The following is an 18590-nucleotide window of genomic DNA, read 5'->3' as shown; positions in this document are numbered from 1 at the left end:
AAGTATCAAACAGCTTTTTAAATGCTAAAAAAAAATTTGTGGAGCCCACCTCGATCCCCCTCCATCTCGACCGCTATCCCACCTCGCCAGATCCGGTCCCCCTCGGCGCCGAGCACCCCCCAAGTCCACCGGCCGCCGCCGCCGACCCACCGCACCCTCGATTCCCCTACCCAACCGCCGCCGCCGACCCCCCGCACCCCGCGCACCGTCTTATAAAAAAAATTAGTATCAAACAGCTTTTTAAATGCTACTGTCTTATAAAAAAATATTACTGTTATTATTTAAACAAGTTTGAACATATTTAAACATAAATAAGTATCAAACAGCTTTTTAAATGATAAAAAAAAATTTGTGGAGCCTGGGATTCGAACCCAGGACCTCCTGGTGTGAGAACTGGCTACTAACCAGTTGAGCTAGTAGAGGGGACTTGGTGTGGATCAGGTCAGGTGGGAGATAACCTGTTGGCTCGAGCAGAAAAAAAAGTACTAATGGCGCACCAGGGTGAGGTGCGCCATTAGTGTGGATATACTTATGGCGCACCGGGGGGTGGTGCGCCATTAGTATTGTGCCCCCATCCATATTTTTCCTCCCCGGCCCTCGATCCCCTTCTCGCCCTCGCCCTCGATCCCCTTCCCCTCTCCTCTCCTCTCCCGACGCCGCTGCCCCGCCGCCTCGACGCCGCCCCGACGCCGCGACGCCGCCCCGACGCCGTGAGACGCCGCGACGCCGCCCTCTCCTCTCCCGACGCCGCCGCCCCGCCGCTTTCCCCACGGAGAAGGAGGAGGAAGAGGGGGCGCTCGCCGTTGACCTCGCCCGGCCGACTCCGGTGGCCAGGCCGACTCGCCATCGCCCCGCCGCCCTCGTCGCCGGTGGCCCGGACGCCGCCCCGTCCACACCACCGTCGCCGGAGCACCCACACCACCACCCGGACCTCGTCGCCCCCGTGAGCTCCCCCTCCTCCTCTCCCCCTCTCCCCCTCGCATCCCCCGTGAGCCCCATCTCTATTTCTTCTTGTCACCAGCACCACCACCACCAGCAGACCTGCATATCACGTGAGAACATTTTAGTCATTTATATACCAACTGTTGCAGCAAAACAGAATTGCAACTATTTTTGCCTGAAAGTAGAAGACATGAACATGGTCAGAAAAAAGAAAAACCTAAAGAACACTTTGCATTTTGGATTCTGCATTAATTCTGTGTTTTCTGTATGCACTTCGATTGTTAACTTGACATACATTGCTAGCAAAGTACTATTTCAATTGAGCGTGCGACCAATGCCCTCGACTAGATGCATGTCAGGCGAGGGCCTCGATTTCTACTAATCCTTTTGACTGGCTTTAATTGTTTTGGTCCTGATGGGCACTATTTTTCTGCACCCAAGGGAGAGTTCCTTAGCTTAACCAATAAAGATAATGTGTGACATAAGCAAAAAATATGATACACAGTAGATATTTGGGGCTGGAATGAAGAGTCCACAATTCTTACAAATGATACAAGTCAAATTCAGTACTTGGAAGAAAAAGTTGTGAGATCAAATAGCAGAAGGCAACTTAACGTAGTATTCCCTCCAATCCAAAATAAATATTGCAGTTTTGAACCGGGGTTAGTTCAAAACTGCGACACTTGTTATAGATCGGAGGTAGTATTATTTAGTCAGCAAGCCAAGTTTAAGTTCTGCAGAAGTTGGCAACAGCTTAAATTAGTGCTGAAAGCGTGCTTATAAAGCGTGCTTAACATTGTTTTGCCACAGAGCCAACTCAAAACTCTGATCAATTGAAATAGTACTTTGCTAGCAATGTATGCCAGTTGCCATTTTGGATTCTGCATCAATCATTTTTATTCATATGATTCATTTGTATTAGGTTTTGGCAGATATTGTTAACTTGACTTGAGACCATCCCGCACATAGGTGTGACTCTTATAATCATACAACCATCTGTAATTCAATCAAGCAAAACCTAATGAACATGGTCAGAAAAATAATGTTCATAATATAAATGGTGAGTCAGAGTGGTTACACACCTCATCTTCCTAAGGACACTTGACATCTCCTCTCTCTTCTTCTTTGCTCTCTTGTGAGTACCAAGCTTTCTCTTGGCGACCTTGAGTGCACGCTTGTCCTTTCCAACCTTAAGAAGCTCAGTGATACGTTTCTCATAGGGAGCGAATCCAGCAACCTCCCTAATCAAGTTCCTGACAAATTGCACCCTCTTGGTACCTTTCTGCAAAATATGCCAAGATAACATTGTAAGAATAACTGCAAACTGGATAGACATGTTATAATAATTCAGCTGAGCATATAGGAGCATGTAAGTTAACTTTGTTTCAGCTTCACACAAGTTACAATTCGCTAAAAAAAGCCAGCTAGAATAGCCAAATAACAATTTGGTCCCAAACACAGCAAGGTCCTATTTTACTTTCAACATGACCTGACAACATGACCTGACAATAGTTCAGTTTACAGCTGAGGACAAAGATTTTGTGCAGGACAAGGCTATTTGTTATCGATCAAATAAATGATCTAGAAACCATCAATAAGTAGGACTAGTGATTTATTATGAAGTTGCTTGGGTTTATTATGAAGTACTTTGATCATGTCTCTTTATTTGTACTGCTGCTAATATACTTTATATGATGATGAAGTGCTACTGAGTTGTGTGCAAATTTCGTTAAATCAGTGATGTGTATGTGTGCTGTCAGTTATGTGTATGTGCTTATTTTAATCCAGTGAAATATGGCACTGAACTGTAGCTAGCTAAACGGTAGTTTTGCTTAAATTGGTGAAATTTGGCACTGAAATGTAGCTAGCAATGCAAATATCTCAATGAATTCAGCTCTGTTTTCTGTGTGAAACTGTTGTTGTTAAATGAAGCCACATTCCAGTCCACATGCCAATGTATTTTCCATGTTGTGATGGAGGCCTTTTTTGCCTTGTCCACCCGAGAGGCCCTTGAGTTTGCTGGAATGTCGATTAACTTCCGTTCCAGCAAATTCGGGTACTCCATATGTCCTATTTTCAGCAAAGGTCATGCTGAAATTTTCCATGAATTTTAGCATGACTTTGCTAAAAATAGGACATATGGGGTACTTGTGACTAATGCATGGGCCGGGGTATCTTAGTAGTTAATTAAGTAGGATCAAGTGCCCCGGCGTACTTGTGACTAATGCATGGCTTTTAGGGTGCCTCGGTGTCGATACAAACCGAAATGATGAAAAGTTAGGCTTTTAGGGTGCCTTGGCGTCGAAAAACCCTCAATGATAAAAGCTTAGATTTTAGGATGCCTCGGTGTCGACAAACCCTAAATGATGAGACCATGATCTTGTTCCTTGACAATAACCAACTTTTTGACCAAACTTTGTTTCTATTTAGAGAGAAACATGGCCCACAACGATGAGGCCGGGGGTTCGGGCGGCAAGGCATTCTGGGAGCTGTCCCAGGAGATGGAGGAACAACCTCACTTGTATGAGGCCGCCGCCTTCCCCACCGATCCTGAGACCACGGATGGTGCCGCCGAGGATGACCACACTGATGCCACCACTGATGGTGCCGCCGAGGATGCCACCACTGATGATGGCGGCGCACGCACAGATAGCAGCCAGCCGAAGAGGCAACGGAAGGACCGGCGCCCGATCGTGCTCCGCACCCTCAAGGAGGAAGTTACTGAAGTGGACTCCAACGGGAATCCAACGGCGCCCGAACAAATAGTCAAGGGGTACTCGCTTCAGCTCGGGTGCATTGTCCGGAGCACCGTCTCGATCAACACCGAGAACCTGAGGCATCCTGACCGGGGGAATTTGCGCCACCTCCTCTTCACGAAGCTGCACGAACGATACAAGTTCCCCGCTGAATTCGAAAACACAAGCCTCAAAGGGAATAAAGTGAACAATGCTGCCCTCACGAAGATGAGCAAGGCCCTGTCTACTTGGAAAAGCAATGTGAAGAGAATGATCGAGAAAGGTGAGAGTTATGAGAAGATCAAGGAGAAAAATCCTTCGATCACTGAAGATGACTACAACGACTTCAAGATCAATTGCTCGAGCACCGCAAGCTCCCAATCAAGTGAGTTGGGGAAACAAATGCGGGAGCTGAACATAGGGGAACACACACTCGGTCCCGGCGGTTACAGAGTGGCGGAGCCTATATGGGACAAGGAGGAGGCGGACCGTGCCGAGCAAGGCCTACCGCCCCTCTTCGATAAATACGGTGACAAGCAGACCAGGAACTTTGTCAGGGCCCGGTACAAGAAGGACCCGAAAACAAAGGAGCTTACCACGGATCCGAAGACCAGGCAGCTTGAGCTTGTTCTGGTAAGGAATACACCCCCGCGTAATTAGCTCCATATGGTTGCATTCTAATTAATGAAGCCGAATTTCTAAATGGTTCACATTCCTTCCGCAGGCGACTGAAAGCAGTAGCGCGGGGTCGACTCAGAGCAACCCTTGGGACACCACTCTAAATAGGGGGTTGAATATAATGAAGAACAAGGATAAGCTCAGTAAGCCGACGTCAGCTGGTCGTGTGGCCGGCAAAGGCTTGTCGACAAAATGGGGGTCATACTATACCGCTGGTGTGCGGAAGGAGAAAAATACCAGCTCGGAAAGCCAGGCGCGAGAGGTTCAAGAACTCAAGGCACAGGTGGCGCGGATTCCGGAGATTGTCCAAGAGCAAGTGGAACAACGACTCGGAGAGACGATCACCGCCCTTGTGCCTACCTTGATCTCGGGGTTGAGTGCGTGGATTGCGGGCGGCCAACAGGGGCCGCCCCCGATTCCTAGCTTCACGGCCAGCAACTCGCATAATGCGATGGCGGGGCCATTGGTGCCTCCGGCGGAGGCGGCATTGGTGTCTCCGACGCCGGCACGGGAGCTTAATGCACCCGGGTGTACGCCGGCCGGCACCTCTTCAGCAAGCGGCCGCTCCGTCAACTGCACGCCCGCCGTTGGCGGTGCCTCGACATTAGCCGAGCTCGACGCCATCATCACGGTAACTAATTAAGCCTCTCTCGGCCGAGGACTTCATCTCCTTGCCTTTGACTGGGCATCCCTGACGCCCTACATGTTTTCGCAGGGCGCCGCCGACGTTCCATGCACTCTCCTCCACTTCGTGAACAATGAGTTGGTCGATGTCGCCAAGGGCAAAATCGTTCAACCGGGCAACCCCTTGTTCCACGGTACCCAGATGCCACCCAACTTGTTTAGGGTTCAACTGGTTCGGGTGCTGCCAGGCTGCGACGACTTGTTACCTCCGATTCGACCCGTCGGGGCCGACGATGATGACGTGATGACCCTCAGCGCCTGCCTGAGCTGGCCCCTGCTTTGGCCGAAGAGCCAGATTCGTTTGGGGGCGGGGGACACCACCCCAAAGACAACACCGCCAGTCGTGCCGGCGCCAAGTCGGCCCCATGGCAAGACCGCCGTAACGGTGCCGGACATCCCTATGCCACTGGATCCAAACATGCATATGGCACAGGATCAGAACGACGACGACGACGACGATGATACATTTGGCAACGTCGATCAGTACTTTGCCGAGCATGGGTACGATGGCGACTTCATGGGGCCTCCTTCTCAAGAACCAAACCCAACAAAAGACGTGTGCGATCTAGCTCGTACCGCGGAGAAGCCAAGTTGCAACAAGCGCCGTCTGGCGTTCAGCTCTCAGGAGACGCCTCCAGCTGCCGACTTCACCGAGCCTCAGATAGGCGAGGTGCGAAATATTATCAGCCCCAACACACTCAAGAAGGCGGTCTGTGAGCAGAACTCGGTCCCATTACAGGAGAAGAAGAAGGCACGCAAAAGAAAGACTAAGAAGGGTGCGAGCCAGCCGGCACCGAGTACGATCCGTGCTCAGGACGGGCCACCTTCACCGCAGGATATCTCGAGGAGGGTGCATGTGGCGGGTAGGGCGATGCTACCACCAAATATGCTCAATGCTGCAACCGGTGCTATGCGGAGTCTGCACGACAGTGTTCTTTCTTTGGAGAAGCGGCGTCTCAGAGAGAAGGATGTGGCATACCCGGTTTTCGTGGCCAAGGTGCCAGAGGGCAAGGGCTTTGTGGATGGCGACATCGGGGGTACGATCGTCCTGCGGTTTGATGACATCTTTGCTATGTTTAACCTTCATCCGCTGCACTACACCTTCGTTCGGCTATTTTCGCTGAGTATGGAGATGCAAATCATTCGCGACAAGACCCCGGACATCGTGATAGTCGACCCCTTATACATGCGTGCCAAGATCTTGGGCAGCGCTGGGGACCGGCAAGTCGCGAGTTCTTACCTCGAAGGCGTCATTCTGGCAAACCAAGATAAGGATAACTTCCTCGTGCCTTACTTTCCCGAGTAAGTCCTCCCCTCAACCGGCCCGTAACATATGAATTCTTACTTTTCGATCATTTTTCTTTTAACATTCCGTGTTTTCTGCAGTGACACACGTTGCACGCTCATCCTCCTAAGCCCCAAATATTCCATGGCCACGTATTTCGACCCGGACCGTCAGTCGAACGTAGACTACACAAATGTCAAGAAGGTTCTTGATGATGTTCTCCCCGGCTACGCCCAATCTGGAGGCACCTTCACCAGGCCTATTCGTAAGTACGGCAAGCACGTGTTCTCCCACAATACGATGTTCTGCTGCGTCAAGCAGCCGCCTGGCGGTCAGAAGGGTGCCTACTACGCCATCCATCACATGCGGGCGATCGTACGGGACCATCATCAACTTCTGCTACCGAGTAAACTCCAAGATTGGGCCGCGAGCGTGTCGGCAATCCAGGACGCGGACCTCCGACAAGAATTCTTTCGCATCCAGTCGGAGTTTGCGGAAATCATCCATCAAGATGTCCTTCATACCTCGGGGCAGTTCTACCTCAGAAATCAACCGTCCAACAGTGACATCGACACAATGCTACAAATGCAGGATGACAACGCCCGTTCTTTCATGACTCCCACGATAGACGGCGGCTTCATCCACGCTCCGGTCCCTTGAGTCGAGTTGTCTAGTTCTGAAACATCGATTGGCTCATGTTGTAATTAAACTTTAATGAACTTGTAGTATGTCTCTTTGGTTTTGAGAGTCGTTCAACTTAGATGTAATCGATGCTATTAATGTCTTGCTTTTCTCTTCCGATCGTTCTATTGCATAATTATATATTGCTTATGTATTGTCTGTGAATTGGTACTAACGTTTCGTTTGGCTAGTGCATAGTGATGCCGACGTATGTCGTGTACAAGGGTAAGGTTCCCGGAGTCTACGATGACTGGGAGGAGTGTCGGAGACAGGTTCACCGATTCAGCGGTAACAGTTACAAAGGGTACACCACTAGGGCCGAGGCCGAATCTAGATACGCCCGCTATCTAGCGGGAGAGGGGAGGGAGCGTTGGAGGAACCGGATGAAGACGAGTTTCATCGTGATGATGCTCATCGTGATGACCGCAGCTCTCTTCTATGTGATGGTAGTTTAGATGATCGATATCGACTTGTAATGCGAAGACAAACTCGCTACTCGCGGTCTCGAGACTTGTAATATAATGTTCTATCTTTGTTCGGTCTTTTTAATTCGGAGACTAATATGATGAATTGTATTCGGAGACTAATATGATGAATTGTATTCAAAGACTAATCTTCTATTGTATTTGATGAATCTATTGTTGATGTGTGCTGTCTATATTTTGTCAAATTATACATTTTTTAACCTGTGCAAAAAACAGAAAATAAAAAAATAAAAAAAACCTAATATTCATACTAATGGCGCATCACACGACAGTGCGCCATTAGTATGACAGTGCATACTAATGGCGCATCACCGGGTAGTGCGCCATTAGTATGCTGCGGTTACTAATGGCGCATCCAGAGGTGGTGCGCCATTAGTATGCCAAAGCACCTGGGTATACATGCCAACTGGGAGGCATACTAATGGCGCACCCTCGCATATACTAATGGCGCACCAGGTGGTGCGCCATTAGTATACCAGATACTAATGGCGCACCAGCTGGTGCGCCATTAGTAAAAATTACTAATGGCGTGCTATCAGTGGCGCACCAGTGATGCGCCATTAATGGCCATATTAGGTGCGCCATTAGTAGTGGTATTTCTAGTAGTGCCTCCCCGACCCCCAACCACGCGAAGCCGCTGAATCTAGTCCTCCGCCACAGCGGTGGACCTCACACCCCGCCGGATCTACCCTCCGCTCCTTGGAACCCCCAACTGCCAACTCACCACTTCACTGGAGCTGCTTCAGCGGCTGGCTTGTCCACCGCTCCAGATCTCCTTGACCGCCATCATGGTCTGATACGTCTGCAACGTATCTATAATTTTTGATTGTTCCATGCTATTATATTATCTGTTTTGGAAGTTTAATGAGCATTTATATGCTATTTTATATTATTTTTGGGACTAACCTATTAACCGAGGGCTGAGTGCCAGCTGTTTTTGCCTATTTTAGAGTTTGGCAAAAAAGGAATACCAAACGGAGTCCAAACGGAATGAAACCTTCGTGATGATCTTTCTTGGACCGAAAGGAAACCACAAGACTTGTAGATGAAGTCGGAGATGCAATGAGGCAGCCACAAGGCAGGAGGGCGCGCCCAGGGGGTAGGGCGCGCCCCCTACCTCGTGGGCCCCTCGTAGCTCCCCTGACCTAGTTCCTTCGCCTATATATACTCTTATACCCTGAAAACATCCAAGAGAGCCACGAAACCACTTTTCCACTGCCGCAACCTTCTGTACCCATGAGATCCCATCTAGGGACCTTTTCCGGCGTCCTGCGGAGGGGGATTCGATCATGGAGGGCTTCTACATCAACACCATTACCTCTCCGATGAAGCGTGAGTAGTTTACCATAGACCTTCGGGTCCATAGTTATTAGCTAGATGACTTCTTCTCTCTCTCTCTCTCTCTCTCTGATTCTCAATACCATGTTCTCCTCGATGTTCTTGGAGATCTATTCGATGTAATATTCTTTTGCGGTGTGTTTGCCGATATCCGATGAATTGTGGATTTATGATCAGATTGTCTATGAATATTATTTGGTTCTTCTATGAATTCTTATATGCATGATTTGATATTTTTGCAAGTCTCTTTGAATTATCGGTTTAGTTTGGCCTACTAGATTGATCTTTCTTGCAATGGGAGAAGTGCTTAGCTTTGGGTTCAATCTTGCGGTGTCCTTTCCCAGTGACAGTACGGGCAGCAAGGCACGTATTGTATTGTTGCCATCGAGGACAAAAAGATGGGGTTTTCATCATATCACTTGAGTTAATTCCTCTACATCATGTCATCTTTCTTAATGCGTTACTCCATTCTTTATGAACTTAATACTCTAGATGCATGCTGGATATTGGTCGATGTGTGAAGTAATAGTAGTAGATGCGGAATCATTTCGGTCTACTTGACATGGACGTGATGCCTAAGTTCATGATAGTTTCCTTAGATATCATCATAACTATGCGCTCTTCTATCAATTGCTCGGCAGTAATTTGTTCACCCACCGTAATATTTGCTATCTTGAGAGAAGCCACTAGTGAAACCTATGGCCCCATTGTCTCTTTTACATTATATTGAATCTCTTTTACATCTTATTAGTTTCCAATCTACTGTTTTGCAATCTTTTACTTTCCGATCTATAAACCAAAAATATTTACTTTACCGTTTAACTATCTCTATCACATCTCACTTTTGCAAGTGACCGTGAAGGGATTGACAACCCCTTTACCGTGTTGGGTGCAAGTTGTTGATTGTTTATGCAGGTATTCGGTGACTTGTGCGTTATCTCCTACTGGATTGATACCTTGGTTCTCAAAACTTAGGGAAATACTTATGCTACTTTGCTGCATCGCCCTTTCCTCTTCAAGGGAAAACCAACACAAGCTCAAGAGGTAGCAAGAAGGATTTCTGGCGCTGTTGCCGGGGAGATCTACGTCAAGTCAAGCCATACCAAGTACCCATCATAAACTCTTCTCCCTTGCATTATATTATTTGCCATTCGCCTCTCATTTTCCTCTCCCCCACTTCTAAAATGATTTTCGAAAAGATTTGCCTTTTTCTTCGCCTCTCTTCCATTCGCCTTCTTCCCATATGTATTTTTTTGTGTTTCCATGTGCCTTCTATTTGCTTGCATCTTTTCTTGCTAAAAATCTATTGATATGGATCCACTTAAAGTGTGCTACTTGGATCATCTTCGATCTATATGTGCTCGCGCTGTAACTCCAACTAGTTTAGTTGAGGGAAAATCTTTAGATGAGCATGCTCATTTTGTGCGTCACCATTTGTATGAAAAAGGGAGACTCTTATGGAATCAAATAAACAATTTGTTATTTTATGCTTGGAATCTTTGTGAAATTTATGATTTTACTTGTTGCTCTAAGAACCCTAAAAACACCTTCCATACCTATGTGAGTTTAATGATAATGAAATCTTATCTTCTCATGCAAAGGGTGTTTATAGTTACTATGATATCGAACAAATTTAAGAATTTGTTGATTTTAAGGGTGCTTTTGAAGTTTCTTCTTTGATTGAAAAGTATGATATTACTCTCTACAAATCTAAAAATTTTGACATACTTAAATATTGCTATGAAAACTATGCTCATAATGTCTATGTCAAATAATTTATTGAGAGAATGACTGTTGCTTTGGAAGAAAATAATGATATGCATGAATCTATAGATAATTATGATTCCGATGATTTGATTGAAATATCCCTTGATGAACATGATGCTTGCTAGTCTTGTGGCCATGATGCCAATATTTATGGAGATAAATTTGCTATAGTCCCTTATGATAAAAATGAGATTGTTGCTATCGCACCCATACTTGATAGTTCCTTCGATGAAAAGCATGATTGCAATGATGTTATTATAAATTCTATTGATGTTGATAATGCTAAAAATATGCAAAACCTAAGCTTGGGGATGCTAGTTTTGCTATGTCCACTACTTGTTGCAATGATCATGATTGGGGTGATTCTTCTTATGATATTGAAAATTTGTTTAAGCCCCATGATGAATATGAGATTGATTAGTGTTTGCAATAATATTGAAAGTGGGTTTGGAAGAGTATCAACTTTATATCCCACATATTTGGATAATGTTCAATCTTATGATTTTTTTTATAAAAGTGGGTTTGGAGACGTCATGACTTAATGTTAATCCCACTATGTTGGTAGAGTGTCAACTTCGCATGCATGTGTATCGTGTTGAGAATATGTTTTGTGATAGCTATATTGTTGAATTTGGCTATGATCCTACATGTAATTACTATGAGAGAGGAAAATATGGTTGCAGAAATTTTCAAAGAGCCAAAGGAAAGGGGGGGCAAAAGGGATAGACGTGTATGTGTTGATTCCACCCAAACCTTTCCAACGCGGACCCCCTCTTAATAGTACGGCTTTCCTACGACTCAAATCCACCGAAAAGGAACGTAGAGAAATGTCGTCTTCAATAGTCTTCGAGGGGCACTAAATCGTCTTGTGTATATCTGAAATGCTCAACGCACACGATTAGTCCGCAAAAGCATTGTCATCAATCACCAAAACTACTAAGGGATAACTATGCCCTTAAAATCTCCCCCTTTTTGGCGGATTGATGACAATACGGGATTTGCGCATAGGGATATAAAATGAAACAACGGCAAACCCACCATCTATAAAATATAGACATCCTCCCCCTAGATGTGTGCACTCTAGAGAAGTGCTTTGGACTGCATGGCACACATACTAGGATCAATACTCCCCCTATATTTTATAGACAAGGCATCTCTTGCAACAATATAACTAACACTAAGCAAGTAGGAAAGATAATGAATATGAGCATAAACAGAAGGGCACAAGATAGCACAGGCTCACGAACTACTAAGTAACAAAGACAATAAGATATGCTAGAGTGCATATGTCTTACACCATATGATAGATAACTTGGTCTTACGAGCACAAACCAAACCAAAACAAACGAGGTTCAATAGAACGAAAGCAAGGCGACAGAGTGAAACAACACGACACGACTAGCAAATCCTACACTCTCTCCCCCTTTGGCATCGAGACACCAAAAAGGCAGAGAGGACACCTACGACATGGGTGGTAGCTCAGGCTGAAACAATCACTCGCCACACTCCTCATCGGTCTCGGCAGCGGGAATGGTCTACTCCTCTGATTTCGTCCACTGATACCCTTGCTGGGCTATCCAGGCAGCCTCCAGAGTGATGATTCCCTCTGAGCCACTATGCACAATCTCGCCAAAGGTCTTCAATATCTTCTTATCGCGCTGGCGACTCTCCTTGGAGGCAACATGGGTCCTGTACTGCCCCTAGGCCTGCATGCAGAACAGAGCCTTCATCTTGTTCTTCAGCTTCTTAGCCCGAGTGGGTTCAGTAGAGGGAGGAGTGTATCCATCAGAACTGTCCTCATCCGGTTCCTCCTCATTGATCTCATCCTCATCCACATCCATCTTGGCAGCCTCTGCCTCGGCACTGGTAGTGGTGTTAGCCCATTGGCTCTTGATGCGGAGCTTGATGGGCTCATGACGAATCCAGCCGGGGGCAACAAACTCATCATCGAGATAGAGCTTCTCCCAAGTCTTTGTGATCAAGAGAAATAGGTAAGGCCCATAGATGGGGACCTTACGGTTGAACACCGCAAATTGTAGCTCGCACCACATGATATGTGAGACATCAAGTGGTTGGGTTTGAGCATGACGCGCCTCCTCACAAATGAGCATCATATCCACAAGATAGGCATGCACCTTGTCCTTGTCACCGATGCACGGAAAGAGGGAGTTGCGGAAGATCCGATGCATGATGTCAAGGAAAGAGTTCAGCACCCATGCCTTCTTCTTACTGGGAAGCGTCTTCTCAACAAAGAATGACTGAAGCTTGTTCTTGTTGGCTGACTCGGGGTTGGCATGAGGGCGAACACCAATGGGCGTGTCAAGCCCCTCATCAGGAACCTGAAGCAAATCCACGAAGTCCTTCCACTTAGCAGTCATCTATTGGTCATTGGTCATCTAGGTCATGGTCTGTGCCTCATCAAAATGGAAGTGGACCAAAGCGAAGAACTGAGCCACAATCTCTGGGTCAAAGTCCAAGTGAAAGGTAAGCATGTGCTCAATGCCAAATTGCTCCACCAGGTCCAAAGCCTCACAAAAATAGTCATGGTGCTTATCATGTCTCATATGATTCATGTCAATCCAGTGCACGTCCACGTAGATGTTCTGGCTGGCCTTGATCACATCCAGATAGATAAGATTTTGCTGCTTGGTCCAGAACAAATCATTCCCTCTGAAGTTTTCACGGGGATTCACATAGGGGTTGATCTTCCTTCGAGTGATAAACTCCGCCAGTGGTATCTCCTCCATGCCCATTGTGGGCTCCTTGAGCTTGGTGGCGGTGGTCTTGGTTCTGCGTTGGGGGGCAGTGGAGCCTTCTGGAGCTTAATCTTGGTTGCGCAGACGCTTCGAGCCCGTGTCACGGACAGGATTCGATCAACGGACATTCGAACCGGCCTATGACACACAACACAAGAACACACAAAAGAAGCGAGAAGGATCAATGCAAAGACCACAGCAAAACAAATGAAACAAGTAGAAATAACATTGGTTAGTTGCTACGAGGAAGGTTTGAAGTCAACGGTAGTACTGCTCCAAGGTGCGGAACTAAAATTTTACTGCCGCTCTAGCCGCAGTAGTACCACGTTGGGATGGCGCGGTATGGAAGTAAAATTTTACTTCCGCGCCGCGCCTAGAGCAGAAGTAAAATTGGATGGCACGGTAGTACCGCGCCTAGAGCGGAAGTAAAACATGGCCTTTGCAAAGCAATCGGACACGCAAACGAGCACACACACGAGGCAACTCAAACACGAACACTTCACAAAAGAAGGCAAAAGACAACAAGGACCAAACACGAAACAAAACCTCTCAAAAGGAGAGGGCGGTGGCCGGAGCCACCTATGTTTGAGTCAATTGGTATGGAACCGTGAAGAATTAATCTTGGGCCCATGACCAAAACTCGTCTTTGAAGCACAAGTACTATGAAAAATGGCTAATGTGAAAGAGTTGATCAATCTATGCATAATGGGGGAGGGAGAGTTCATTGAGAGAACAACACACCCCCTATGTCCATGCATACACCTAAACAAGACATCAATATGAGTATGGTGGGGTGTGCAAGGGTTCAAGCCACATTGCTCGAATCAAAGATATTTAGCTCATGCCTTAACTCGTGAAATCTTGCTTCATCCAAGGCTTCGTGAAAATATCTGCAAGGTTATCATGAGTGTTGACATATTTGAGCTTGATCTCCCCTCACCTAATGTGATCCTGGATGAAGTGATACCGAATCTCAATATGCTTCGTCTTGAAGTGTTGCACCAGCTTGAGAGAGATCTTGATGGCACCTTTCATTGTCACACCAAAGAGGCAGTTTGTCACAAATGACACTGTAATCCTTTAAAGTTTGCTTCATCCATAGAAGTTGAGCACAACAACTACCGGCGGCCACATACTCTGCTTCGGTGGACGAGAGAGACACACAACTTTGCTTCTTAGAAGACCAACTCACCAAGAGAAACCAAGAAATTGGCACCCTCCAGAGGTTGACTTCCTATCCACTTTGTCTCCCGCCCAATCCGAGTCCGAATAGCCCAAAAGGTTGAAGTTAGCTCCTCTTGGGTACCATAAGCCAAAGTTTGGGTATGAGCCAAATATAGAAAGATTCGCTTGACCGCCACATAGTGGCTTTCCTTAGGTGCGGCTTGAAACCGTGCACAAATTCCCACACTCAACATGATGTCCGGTCTAGATGCACAAAGGTAAAGCAAGGAGCCGATGATGGAACGATATACCTTTTGATCCACCGCTTTACCATTGGGATCTATGTCAAGTTGGCATTTGACGGTCATTGGAGTGGAAGCCGGCTTGACATGACTTAGCTTGAATCTCATGAGCATGTCTTGAGTGTATTTGGCTTGGTTGATGAAGGTTCCTTCTCTTCTTTGCATGATTTTGAACCCGAGAAAGAACTTCAACTCTCCCATCATAGACATCTTGAACTCTGAGGTCATGAGAGCGGCAAATTCCTCATTGGAAGCTTTGTTAGGGGAACCAAAGATAATATCATCAACATATAGTTGGCATACAAACAACTCCCCTTTAACCTTCTTAGTAAAAAGAGTGGGGTCGATTTTCCCAATTTCGAACCCACGATCTTGCAACAACTCAGTAAGATGCTCATACCACGCATGTGGGGCTTGTTTAAGGCCATAGAGTGCCTTGTCTAGTTGGTACACATGATCGGGGAAATAAGGATCCTCGAACCTCGGGGGTTGTTTGACATGCACCAACTCATTAATAGGACCATTAAGAAAAGCAATCTTCACATCCATTTGTTGCAACTTGAAATTATGATGAGAAGCATAAGCAATCAACAAACGAATAGATTCAAGGCGAGCAATGGGAGCAAAGGTTTCACCGTAGTCGATACCCTCGACTTGGGAGTAGCCTTGTGCCACCAAACGAGCTTTGTTGCTAACAATGATCCCATGAGCATCTTGCTTGTTCTTGAATATCCACTTGGTTCCCATGACATTATGATTCCCCATTGGCCTTGGCACCAATCTCCACACTTGGTTGTGCTCGAAGTTGTTGAGTTCTTCATGCATGGCATTGAGTCAATCCGTATCCTCGAGCGCCTCATAGACCTTTTGGGGTTCGACACAAGAAAAAAACGTGTGATGTTCACAATAGTTTGCTAATTGTCTATGAGTTCTTACCCCCTTTCTTAGGCTTCCAACCACATTCTCCATCAAATGGCCTTTGGTTGTGAGCTTGGATGCAATCTTAGCGGCATGATGCTCTAATTCCTCCTCAGGTGTGAAAAGAGGAGCGGAAACTTGATCATCTTGAGCACCGTCTTGAGCTTGTTCTTGATCTTGAGTTTGCTCTTGATCTTGAACTTGCTTGGAAGGGAGAACTCGACCTTGGGAATCACTTGGTGGCTCACCACCATCTTGAGGTTTATCTTGCCCTTGATATTGTTCACGTGGTTGAGGGCCTTCACTTTGTTCTTCCGAAGCGTGTGGGTCTTGGGTCGGTGATGGATCCACTTGAGTGGAGAATTGTCCTTCTCCTTCAGCCACAAGGGGTTCCTCAATGGGTAGGATATGACCAACACCCATTCTTTTTATGGCTTGGGGAGGAATTTCATCACCTACATCACAAGTACCACTTTGCTCCACTTAGGAGCCATTATTCACGTCAAAATCCATGTTACATGTCTCCTCAATGAGTCACGTGGACTTGTTGAGGACACGGTAAGCATGAGAGTTTGTAGCATAACCAACAAATATGCCCTCGTGAGCTCTAGCCTCAAATTTAGACAAACAAACACCTTTCTTGAGAATGAAACATTTACAACCGAACACCTGGAAGTACTTGAGTTGGGCTTGTTACCAGTGAGTATTTCATATGCAGTCTTGTTCAAGCCTTTGCGGAGATAGAGCCGATTGGATGCATGACACGTGGTGTTGATGGATGTCGGTGTCAAAACTGGCGGATCTCGGGTAGGGGGTCCCGAACTATGCGTCTAAGGCTAATGGTAACAAAAGGCATGGGACACGATGTTTTACCCAGGTTCGGGCCCTCTCGATGGAGGTAATACCCTACTTCCTGCTTGATTGATCTTGATGATATGAGTATTACAAGAGTTGATCTACCACGAGATCGTAGAGGCTAAACCCTAGAGGCTAGCCTATGATTATGATTGTTGTTGTCCTATGGACTAAACCCTCCGGTTTATATAGACATCGGAGGGGGCTAGGGTTACACAGAGTCGGTTACAGAGAAGGAAATCTACATATCCGAATATCCAAGCTTGCCTTCCACGCAAAGGAGAGTCCCATCCGGACACGAGACGAAGTCTTCAATCTTGTATCTTCATAGTCCAACAGTCCGGCAAAAGTATATAGTCCGGCTGTCCGAGGACCCCTTAATCCAGGACTCCCTCAGTAGCCCCTAAACTAGGCTTCAATGACGATGAGTCCGGCGTGCAAATTGTCTTCGGCATTGCAAGGCGGGTTCTTCTCCAAATCCTCCAGAGCATTGTTGTAACGAGCAGTGTCCGGCTCCTCATCAATGTCGCGCTCCTCGGTTTCTGTGCTTTAATAATGGTTGTTTCCACATGTCGAGCGAATGCGAGAAGTCGAGGCATTTTTACATTTGCCACCCCAACCATGCGGGTAAATCATCTATAAAAGAGACGGGGATTCTTAGATCCAAATCACACCATCTCCTCCCAGCGAGTATTCATCAGTGCGTGCCCGAACAAATCCATACCACCATCGCCGGTCATCGCGGTTCCTCCTCTCGCTCCCGTAGCACTAGGCCAGGTGATTGGGAGAGATATGTTGTTCCCCACAACCGACTAGTAGAGTTGCATACCAAAGGGTTTCTCCCACCTGCATACATGGTCCCCGTCCGAGCTGGACTAGCCACTTATAATGGCGGGGAACAAGCGGAGAGCTTTCCAAACCCATCCAAGGGAGAGCGGGTGTGCTTCGTCCCCTACTTGCTGAGGGGGCTCAGATTTCCAATCCATCCTTTCCTCCATGGGCTCCTGGAGTTTTACAACCTCCAGCTGCACAACTTTACCCCAGCCTCCATACTGCATATCGCAGGCTATGTTGCCTTCTGGGAGCTTTTTCTGGGCTGCGAAGCTCATTTTGAGCTGTGGAAGAGGCTATTCTGCCTAGTACCCCGTACCCAGAAGGGGTTGATATTTCAAGTGGGTGGAGCCGAAATATGGCGCATCGCCGGGACCGGATATCTATCCGGCACCCCGAAGAAGACATTCGAGGACTGGCCCTCGGAATGGTTCTACGTGGAGGACGTCCCTCTTCTGGACCCTGTTCGGAAGGGCCTTCCCGAGTTTGTAGATGCCCCATTGAAGAAACGCCACAACTCGCGCCCTAGGAGCCACCAGGAGGAAGATAACAGAGAGATCCTTTTCCTGATGGACAGGATAAATACACTAGCCAAATCAGGGCTGACAATAATTGAAGTTATGTCCATATGCATAATGCGGGGAGTGCATCCACTTTAATATCGGGGAAAACCCATGTGCGACTTCAATGGAGAAGACGATGCCACCCACTGCGGCCGCAAAGGACCAGACTCTCCCGCCGCTCTGGCGAAGATACTGTCCGATTTTTTCAAAGGAGAAGAGGAGGAGTTCATCCATATCAAGCCACGGGATGTATTCTCCATGTACAACCCCAAGTTGGGTGAGTCGGTACCTTTTGTTCCAATCTTTCCCACATTTTTAGCACAGATCTTTAGTTCGTCAATTCATAGAAGGAACTGCGAAGGGCTATGAAGGATGTTCACAGCCCGTCTCCATAGCTAGAGGGCCCTAACCGGGCTCTCGACCCCGGACTCGAAGAAGATCCGGACACGTTTGTGGAGCTTGTTGACAGGACATTTTACCAGCTGAGCTGCGATGGTGTGATGGTGGCCATCATAGCCGATTATCCTGGCCTACTCCCTGTATCCCAGGTAAGTAAAGCCACAGTCCCAACTTCCGAAAAGGATTCCCTCTTTACACTTCCCCCAC

General features: G+C 47.0%; 1 protein-coding gene across 1 annotated transcript; it reads right to left on the bottom strand.

Moving 5' to 3' along the window:
• Nucleotides 1-994: 994 nt before the first annotated feature.
• On the bottom strand, nucleotides 995-17330 carry LOC119309457 (60S ribosomal protein L36-2-like). Its single transcript, XM_037585455.1, has 3 exons — nucleotides 17265-17330; nucleotides 2025-2224; nucleotides 995-1041 (listed from the first exon to the last, which is right to left on the bottom strand). The coding sequence occupies exons 1-3, from the start codon at nucleotides 17328-17330 to the stop codon at nucleotides 1002-1004; spliced, it is 306 nt and encodes a 101-aa protein (XP_037441352.1). The 3' UTR covers nucleotides 995-1001.
• Between the last annotated feature and the right edge of the window lie 1260 nt (nucleotides 17331-18590).

The sequence above is a fragment of the Triticum dicoccoides genome, chromosome 5B (genome assembly GCF_002162155.2).
Source record: "Triticum dicoccoides isolate Atlit2015 ecotype Zavitan chromosome 5B, WEW_v2.0, whole genome shotgun sequence".
Classification (NCBI taxonomy): domain Eukaryota; kingdom Viridiplantae; phylum Streptophyta; class Magnoliopsida; order Poales; family Poaceae; genus Triticum; species Triticum dicoccoides.
The sequence above is the reverse complement of the archived record's forward strand: the minus strand, read 5'-3'. Positions and strand labels throughout refer to the sequence as shown.